The sequence below is a fragment of the Chrysemys picta genome, chromosome 7, assembly GCF_011386835.1.
Source record: "Chrysemys picta bellii isolate R12L10 chromosome 7, ASM1138683v2, whole genome shotgun sequence".
In the NCBI taxonomy this organism is placed as follows: Eukaryota; Metazoa; Chordata; order Testudines; family Emydidae; genus Chrysemys; species Chrysemys picta.
The window spans coordinates 18,648,181-18,658,184 of record NC_088797.1 but is presented as its reverse complement, the minus strand read 5'-3'; the positions used below and the strand labels follow the sequence as shown (position 1 = coordinate 18,658,184).

The following is a 10,004-nucleotide window of genomic DNA, read 5'->3' as shown; positions in this document are numbered from 1 at the left end:
AATTAAAAAAAAAAACCAACAACCCATGAGTAATGCAGAAAGGAGAGAAGCGAAAGAGAGGAGAAGTCTGAGAGCAGCGGATCGCTTCACAGGAAGCGCGGAGCTGTCAGAGAGAGAGGGGAGGGTGCAGCCTTTGCAGAGACGAGATCGGGAGCAGTTTAACCCCATCCGATCTCCGGGCTGGCGAGAAGAGAGAGAGAGGAAGGTCCAGTAACCAAGCAAGGGCTGCGGATTGCAACGAAAGCCCAGGACTTCCCTCCTGGCGTCACTCAGTGCTGAGGCGTGTTGGCTTCGCAGGAAGCAGGTTTTCCTCCTCTGGCTTTGCAAAGCCCCCTTTTCCGTGGAGCCTCATGCACTCTGCAGAGCAGCAGCCCAGGCGGCAGGATGGCTCCCCGGGAGAGAGGCGCTAAGGTGCTGGCCCCCGTCCTGCTACTGCTCGCCCTCCTCGGCAGCCCCAGCGCCGGCCTGGAGGTGCAGCACAAGTTCCTCTCGCCCACCTTGACCAACAACTTCGCCCTGGATGGGCTGGGCAGCAAGATCTACCTGGCGGCTGTCAACCGGCTCTACCAGCTCTCCGGCCCCAACCTGACGCTGGAGGTGGAGGAGCAGGTGGGCCCGGTGCTGGATAACCCCCTGTGCCACGCGCCCCAGCTGCCCCAGGCCTCCTGCGAGCACCTCAAGGTGGAGACCAACAACTACAACAAGATCCTGCAGCCGGACCCGGAGCAGGGCATCGTGGTGGTGTGCGGCTCCATCTACCAGGGCTTCTGCCAGCTGCGCAGCATGGCCAACATCTCCGCCGTGGCCGTGAGCTTCCCGCCGGGCAGTGCCGGCGGCGGCGGGGACCCGGTGACCGTCTTCCCCAGCATGCTCAACATCGCGGCCAACCACCCCAACGCCTCCACCGTGGGGCTGGTGCTGCGGCCCGCGGGGCCGGCGGGTGGCGGGAGGCCGGACACGCGGCTGCTGGTGGGGGCGACCTACACGGGCTTCGGCAGCCCCTTTTTCCCGCGCAACCAGAGCCTGGAGGACCACCGCTTCGAGAACACGCCCGAGATCGCCATCCGCGCCCTCAACGCCCGCGGCGACCTGGCCAAGCTCTTCACCTTCGACCTCAACCCCTCGGACGACAACATCTTCAAGATCAAGCAGGGGGCCAAGGCCCGCCACAAGCTCAGCTTCGTCCGGGCCTTCCTGCACCCGGCCCCCCCGCCAAGGGGCCCCGGCGGCGCCTCCTACGCCTACCTGGCCCTCAACAGCGAGGCCAACGCCGGCGACAAGGAGAGCCACTCGCACAGCCTGCTGGCCCGCATCTGCCTGGCCGAGCCCGGCCGCAACGCCAGCGCCGGCGAGACCAAGAAGCTGACCGAGTCCTACATCCAGGTGGGGCTGCAGTGCGGGGCCGGGGGCGCCGACGGCTTCACCCGCCTGGTCTCCGTCTTCCCGGCCACCGCCGCCCTGCAGCTGGGACCCGCGGCGGCGCCTCGGCCCCAGGAGCTGCTCTTCGGGGTCTTCGAGAGAGCCGCCCCGCCGGGGGCCCGCCAGCACTCGGCGCTCTGCGCCTTCCGCTTCGGCGACATCGAGCGGAGTATCCGGCAGGCCAGGAACTCGTGCTTCGTGGAGCCGGACTCCGGGCTGGTGACCGTGCTGGACAGCGTGGTGCAGGGCACCGGGCCCGCCTGCGAGAAGAGGAACATCCAGGTAGGGCGCTGCGGCTCGGGATCGGGGCCCCCTCTCGGCTCAGGAGTGGGGATTCCTGCGGTAGGACGGAGGCACCCCTGTAATGCTGCCTCTCATTAGTGGGGAACCCCCCGCGAGCGGAGAGGGGAACCTCCCCCCAGTGATGCTGCAGCTCAGGGGAGCTTTCAGGATTGGGGGGATCTCTGGTGGGATGGAGATGCCCCCTAATGTTGTGGCTGGTAGGGGTGGGAATAGAGGGGGCCCAGGGAATAGAGGAGAGCAGCGTTCCAGCATTAGGGGAACCACTGAGAAAAGTTCCTAAGGTGCCCCAGATGATGCTGCAGCTCAGTTTACTTGGACTGGGGGACACAACCTTCTGGAGCGAGAGAAACTGGAAGGTCCCCTTGCAGTGCTGCTGTGCAGGGAGCAGGTTTGCCCCTATGGAGAACCAGAGTGCAGAGTTGGGGAACCCCCACTGGGGAGAACCCCTAACCCTGATAAAGTGCCGCTCAGGGGAGCAGATTTTGAAGTGGAGGGCACAGTAACCACCGGTTGGGGGAGAAATGTCAGGTAATCCGTGTGATACTGCACTTCGGTGGAACCAAAGAAGTAGATTTTACATTGGAGAAACCACCTGCTGGGAGAAACCTAGCTGTTTAGTAGGTGAGAGACTGCAAGGCAACCTAGAGCTTTGCAGGACAGGGCTCAGCAAACCCCAGAAAGACTGTGTGGTGAGTCCCTTCTGGTATCAAGCACTACATGGACTGGAATGCTTGGCTGGGGCTGGACTCTTCATGGTCCCAATCTTGAAGTTCTTACTCAGGCAAAACTCCATTAAAGTCAATGTAAGGACTTTAGGATTGGGTCTCAAATTTGGACTAATAATAACCTGGGAACTTTATGACTAGCTGGGTAAGCGATAACAATCCTTTAGGCTGAAGTCTGGAGGGGTTGAGAATCTAAGGATCATGGCAGTTAGAGGTGGAAAAGATTTATTAGTTTGTCCCTCAGGATTGTTCCTGTCAGTCTATTCTCCAGTGCTTTGTCTAGTCCAGTTTTAAACATCTCAAGTGATATGGTTTTCACACCACTGTGTATCTGACAGAAGCCTCCTTGGCATAAATGCAAATTAGAGATGGGATTCAGTCAGAAGCTTGGATTTGAGAACCACTGGACTTTGGGATGGTGGTGGTTGGAATCAGAACCAAGAGCCAGATCTGAATGTTGTAACTAGTCTCTATGGGCATGAGCGTGCACACTGCACCCCATCAAAATCAGTTGCAAAGCTCCACGGACTTCAGTGGTGCAGATCAGGCTCTGTTTCTTTAATGGTCTGTCCCAAACCCCAGGACCCGAAACCCCATCAGACTTTGGGTATGTGTGGTGGGTGAGGAGAGGGTGTCAGCAGCCAAACCCAGATCTCTCTCCGAGGTTTGCAGTTGAATGAAGCCAAAATTCTGCCCAGGACTGACGTGGGTGTCAGAATTTGTATGTGTATTCTGCACTCCCAGGACCATAATCAAATCCATCTTATAGCCTTCTCTGATGAGTGATTCTGGTTTACTTATACTAGAGAGTATTTAGGAGGTTGGGAGAAACATGCTGAGTACAGTAAGCTCCTTTTTTTCACAAGGGTTTACATTCATGCAGTACCCATGTATAAATTTAGGTCCATTGTGAAAGTCAATTGGATTCCTACTTGGTTTACTACTATGAAGTCAAACATGCAGTGGTTTTCACACACATATAACCGCCCCCTCTTCTATCAAGGAGCGTTTTTATTCCCACGTCCCCTGTTCCCAGTGAACCAGTGGTGACTCACAGTCTTTATTTTTCTCTTTCCTTTTGGTTGTTGCTCTCTGTACAGACGCGGAGGGAAGGCAGCTCTAAGAATGTGTGTTCGGTTGTAACTGTTCTCTTCCCACGTCCCTCTGTGTATTCCTGCAGCAGGACAGTGCAGGATGTGTACAGTGCATGGAGAGGGGACACAGGCTGCATTGTTCCATTGCATTTGGGGTGGAAGTTTGCCATTGTCACAATTTGTTACCAAGTGGACATAACTGTTAATAGAGACAAGGTGGGAGGGTAATATCTTTTATTGGGCCAACTTCTGATGGTGGAAGAGACAAGCTTTTGAGCTTCACAGAGCTCTTCTTCAGGGTTGGAAATTAATACCCCTGCCCACTTTATTTTAAGTGGTTTCTCGCAACATGTGTTTACTCCGTATGCTTAACAATCTGTCCCACCTTGTAGTTAGCTTTTTACCTGTTCCAGTTCTGAACATGAGCTCTGTGAAGCTCAAAAGTGTGTCTCTCCCATCAACAAAAGTTGTTCCATTAAAAGGTATTATCTCACCTGCCGGGTCTCTCTCATATCCTGGGACCAACATGGCAACAACAACACTGAAATATAAATTTTAATGCCAGACAAAGATGCCTATATTCCCCTCTAGCAAAAGTCACAAACTATTAAACAATGGAGCTGCTTTAGCACTATATCTTTTTTTCTTCATCTGGAAAAGAGGCACAACTCGGCTCCATCAAAGATTATAAAAACGTCTGTTTGATTTCACAGGCAAGACAGAGCACTTGGGTTTGGGCTTCCGTGCTTTACAGTGGCAATGATAGAAAGGTTTCCTATGGTAACCAGTGTGTCTGGCAACGGCAGCCCCACGCTATGTTAAAATAGGTAGCCTCAATGGAGTAGTTCACAGATCGGCTTTAGGGAAATGGAATTGTTTTCCTCTGTGGCAAAGTACAAGCTCCTAGACGTCAGGAAATCTGGTAACCATTGTGGCTTTTAAGTTAAGGCCACAAAAAGACTCAGCGCGTTAAATCGTGTGGGTCCAGTCCCTGAGGCAGTCTCTGCTCCCAGTGAAGTCAGTGGGAGTTGAGGACCTGACTTTCAGTTGCTGAACACACCTCCACTTTCGATGATTTTGGCTGATGTGCTGGGTGCTCAGCATCCCTTACAATCAGGACCTCAGCACTTTGCAGGGGCACGCTTTTTACCAGGGAGTAATCACTGCAGGATTAGGCACTGTGGCTGAGATTCTCCAAGTGTACTAGGGAGTTAGGTGCCCAACTTCCATTGAAACTCAATGGCAACAAGGCACCTAACTTCCTCAGCCTCCTTTGAATATACCAGCCTGTGTGAATAGTACAGGTTTTTCTAACTTACAGTCACTTGGGGGCAACAATTAACAACATGAATAAGCCATCATTTATCAGCACTTAAAATATCTAGTCTTTTTCTTCTGTAAAGCACTTTATAGATATTAATGCCTCCTCTCGATGCTCTGTGAGGCAATTGTGTAAGTATATTTATTGCTATTCATAGCGTGGGGGAACTGAAGCAGAGATGATGAGACTTGCCCTAGTCTGCAGATGGAGTCAGTGTCAGAGCAAGGATGAAAACTAGGGTTTATAATGTAAAGCAAGTGACTTCTCTGTAGGGACTGGCAAGAATAATCATTTTTTTTTGGTAATTAATTTTTGTATTGATTCAATGATTGCAGAAATGAATGCTGTATTCAGGATCTTATCTATACACAGCGATGACTAGGAAGATTGTCATTTCTAGAATGAAAGCATATTAAGAATGGGTGTGTCATTAGAAGTGTGGTTAAACAATGATGTATGTGGCATTGAGGGGTGGGTGCCGCAAGGTTCTGAGTCCCCTCTGCTTCCATTGAAGTCAGTGGGAGTTGAATGCACTCAGCACCTTACAGGATCAAGCTCTTAGAAAATGTATATTTACACAAGGGGAACAGTGTAAGTTAGTGATTATAGCATAGGGCTGGGAGTCAGGAGAACCGGCTTCTAATCCTGACTCTGACTATCTGTATATCCTTGAGCAAGTCGTTTCCCTGTGTCTCAGTAAATTAATCTATAAAATGATCTTCCTGTAGTTACTGAGCCTACCTCATTGGGTGTTAAGGACTATGGTTGTGAAGGTGCTTTGTGTTCCATGCATGGAAGGTTCAGCAATACATAAATGCAACATACTATTAACATTTCTTCCTGCTTAATATTTGTTCATTTCCCATTCACTTGAAGTGCGAATCTCTAGAAACGTTGACCTAGTCGGCTGGAAGCCCTCTTACCTGCCATTTAGTTGGAAGAAGAGCTTTTCAATTTCCCCCCCTTTTTCTTAATCATTAGAATTGCCAACAAGCTAACAAGCTGCTTTTATTTCCAACTCCCAGAGCAACTGTATCAAGATGAGGATTGTAATATAATGTTTCTTTGCACTGAAAAAAATCTAACACCAATTTCCACCTTCGAGACAATGAAATATTCTAATACATTTTATGTCCCAGCCCTGGGAACACAGCAGGAAAATATATTACAGCAGCAGCTGGCATGGTGTTTTAGCTAAGGGTCTATCCATGTTTCTATTATAAGCTCCACTTTTCAGCAGTTAGTGGGTTCCCAGGTTTTGTTGGTGTTCCCTCCCCCCCATATAACTCAAATGAGTTCAAGTATTTTTTTTAAAAAGTGGTTCTGTAGATTAGGGTGTTGTTTTTTAAATGAGTTTGAAAAAATATGAAATGACTGGCTGATTCATTCCAAACACAGGTTAGGCTAAAAAGATTCTGTATTACAGAACATGTAATGAGTAGTGTTATGGGGGCTGTTGTTTGGAAAGAAATCAAACGACCCATCCTGCAACCCTTACTCATATGACAAGTTTCAGAGTAACAGCCGTGTTAGTCTGTATCCGCAAAAAGAAGAACAGGAGTACTTGTGGCACCTTAGAGACTAACAAATTTATTAGAGCATAAGCTTTCGTGGACTACATCCGAAGAAGTGGGCTGTAGTCCACGAAAGCTTATGCTCTAATAAATTTGTTAGTCTCTAAGGTGCCACAAGTACTCCTGTTCTTCTTTTTACTCATATGACTAATCCTTTTGAAGTCAGTGGGACTCATGGAGGTAAAGACTGCTTGTGTGAGAAGTGGATTGCATGATCAGGCCCTTAGTCTGTAAATTCTTTTGGGGCAGGGACTGTGCTTGTCTGTAAAGCACCATGCACACCTATAGTGCTGTAGAAATAATAATGAATAAATAATATACGTTTGGGGGACAGATGTATTGCCCAGAGAGAAAAATAGACAGGTCTAGTGTGGGTAGGTGTTGCTTATGCTTCCTCCACAGAGTACCTCAAATCTTACTAGCAGATTTTTTATTTATTATGTTAATGTATTATTTATGTTTTGACTGTGTGCTCACTGCTGTACAATGCGTTGAGGCCTTTATTCAGCACAGTGCTTATCTTTAAGCCCCTGAGTAGTTCCATTGACATATTAAGCACAAGTTTAAGTGCTCTGCTGAATTGGGGTCTAAATGGCCAGACAAAATACCTATGCAGATTCTCTAGATAAGCAGAGGAAGATTAACAGAGTGTTGCTATTATGTGTTTTGTTAATGAAAGGTTCTGTAAAAGCACTTATGAAAGAGGTGGGTTAGGACTGGGAGGTTTAGTGGAAAGCATGTGTGTGGAGGGATTTTGGAACGAAGAGAAAGTGGTCATTTTTTGCACCAAAGGCTAGTGGGGAAGTTCCAGGTTTGCCTCTCCTGAGCAGAGATTGCCTGTCCATAACAACTTGTCTCAGACTGTGTGCTGTTTTTGTGATAGGGACAATAACTGTCCCCTGTGAAGTGCTAGAATGGGACCACTAATGTATTTTCATCACATGTAACCTCAACAGGATTTGAATCCATGTCTCCAAAGATGATGATGAATATATGTGCTCTCTTGAGTGGATACCTTCCAGGGTGGGGTGCTGTCAGAGCTTAGCAAACATGGTTAAGTGTAAATGGGTCCATTGCTATATGGGATCAAATTCCGATCTCCGGTACACTGGAGTTAACCCTGAGAAACCCCAGTGGATTTACCCCATATTTACACCATTGTAACAGGTAGGGATTCTGGACTATTAGGACCCTTAAACCTCATGCCATGTGCCTGGTATGCCTTTTAATTTCCTTTTTGAAAGATAATTAGTTAAGGACCCAATCCGCCACTGTGCTTTGAGTACTGTAATTTCACATGGATTTGAGTTGAGGGCACTCAGATGCTCTGCACCTTAGATGATCAACCCCAAAAAAGGAAATTAAGGTCATGATATTCTATTGTGGTGTGGCCACTTGACACCACACAAGGGGCAGGTTGGCCATAAAGCTGGTTTAATTGGCCTGCTGAGAATTACCCTAGTACAGTGGTTCTCAAACTTTAGTACTGGTGACCCCTTTCACATAGCAGGCCTCTGAGTGTGACCCCCCCTTATAAATTAAAAACACTTTTTAAAATAAATTTAACACCATTATAAATGCTGGAGGCAAAGCAGGGTTTGGGGTGGAGGCTGACAGCTCGCAACCTCCCATGTAATAGCCTCATGACCCCCTGAGGGGTCCCAACCCCCAGGTTGAGAACCGCTGCCCTAGTATAAGGGGAATCATCCAGAAGTGTACAGCCAATGTATGGGCTCTTATGTCCCTCTCTATCTGTGATCCTGTCATATCAGAGGGAAGGAGGTATGGCTGGGATTCCTGTGTCCCACATTCATTCCTGGTTGTGTTTCAAGCCCAAGGGGCTGGAAGGAGGGGTACTGGGAGGTCTGGCAGTACCCCCTGGATTGAATTGGTTTCCATCATATACAGGGTTTACAGTTTGGGTCAATGGCTCTCAGCATCCCCACTATAAAAATTGTTGTAATGCCATCGTTCAAGCGCCTGGGGGCTGTTTGCAGCAAGAGGAAATAGAGCAGCCTCCAGGCTGCTCTAATTCAGTCCTCCTCACAGCAGCAGGATCAGGGGAGTGCAAATGTGAACATTAACCATCTTTGTGCACCCACGTGTATTCTGCATGCTGCAGTCATTATTAAGGATCTGTCCCTAAACCATGAGGAGAAATAACTGTTAAAATAAAATGTAATGTCTAATGCACATACAGAACAGGGGAATGGGGGTTGAAACACCAATCTAAACCCAATTCTGTTGTGGGGACCTCCAGGGATTTCTGATTTACTGTATTTTACATGCTGACATACTTAGGCATAGTGGCATGTGATAATGCTGGAGTTTCAGCATTAACTCTGAATTTTCTGGCTCTTGTGGCTTTATGTCAGACTCTGCATGGTAGCTGAACAGTATATTTTGTGGTTTAATGATCAGATAGCCATCAATGAGTTTTATGATAATGAGTTGTTAAATAAAATGTACTGTTTGGGTGAATTATATAAACCATTTCACTATGTGTATATTTGGGTTTGGAAATGTTGTCTAAAACCAGTAAGAAAATGTTCCGAAACTAAAACTTGTATCCACATGGGAGTATGACAAAGCATCTACTTACTGTCCAAACATACTGTAGCGTCTCAGTAGGACTGGGTTTTAAAGGAGGTTTGTTACTTTAAAGTACTAGTTTATACTAATTCAGAAACTCCAAACATGAAAATAAATCTCCTCTAACCTTAACATCTATTCAAACAAATCCAGAGAACTAGCCACAAAAAGGAAACTGCAAATTTACACTTAATTTATACATTAAAAATAAAGCAAAAGTTCCTGTAATACATTTTAGTTTTATATAATCTGATGCTTTTGGAGGTTGCTAGCAGTATCTGAAGCTGCAAAATACTGCAATTTTCCAAAACTACAGTATGTCATTATATCACATTCATCTTTTTTTCTTACTTTGATTATGAATATTGTTTTACAGAGAAAATAAAAGTCAGTGTCCCTGGCCTGAAGAGTTCATTCTGTGTGCCTCCAATATGTGTGGGTGGAGCTCTGTGCCTGTGTAGATCTGATTGTAGGATCAGGACTTAGCTGTCCAGATCAAAGCCCTGGCTCCAACCTGCATTGTTCTTTGGAGAAGTTCAGACTTGAATCTGGATTTGAATGCAGTGTCCTGGGCCCATCTCTACTAAACAGTAGGTAACAGTGGGAGGTTAGAGTGAAACACATCTATGCAATTTCAAGACATATGCAAAGATGAAAAACCTGTAAAAAGGCTATGTGAAACTCACTGATCTTATCTAAAAGGGGTTCATGTTGCTTGGGTTCTTACCAGCTGGTCTCAAACCACCCGAGAACTCCTCTTGTGCCCACACCTGCTTTGAGTTTCAAGTCCAAATGAACCCCAGATTGCAATGGGAAATTCAGTCTAAGTCAGTGAGGTTCACCTGGCTTCACACCAAAACCAGAAATGTTGCCTGATTAAGAGCTTGTCAACATGGTGGATTCACAGGGTAGTTAGCACAAAATAGCTAGGGTTTAAATTTAAAGCTATTCTGCACTAACTCCCCATGTGGACACT

General features: G+C 47.4%; 1 protein-coding gene across 3 annotated transcripts in view; it reads left to right on the top strand.

Annotated features, from left to right (window-relative positions):
* Window positions 1–245: 245 nt before the first annotated feature.
* PLXND1 (plexin D1) overlaps window positions 246–10,004 on the top strand; it is a 131,905-nt gene continuing 122,146 nt past the window's right edge. For 2 of the 3 annotated variants that reach the window (XR_010589033.1, XM_024105001.3), the window contains exon 1: window positions 247–1,701. Coding sequence is in view for 1 of the 3 variants with exons in the window: in XM_024105001.3 (XP_023960769.2) it covers window positions 385–1,701 (1,317 nt within the window). In the remaining 2 variants the exon portion in view is untranslated. Of the gene's footprint in view, window positions 1,702–10,004 lie in introns of all 3 variants that reach the window. The other variant, XR_010589034.1, reaches the window with a different exon arrangement.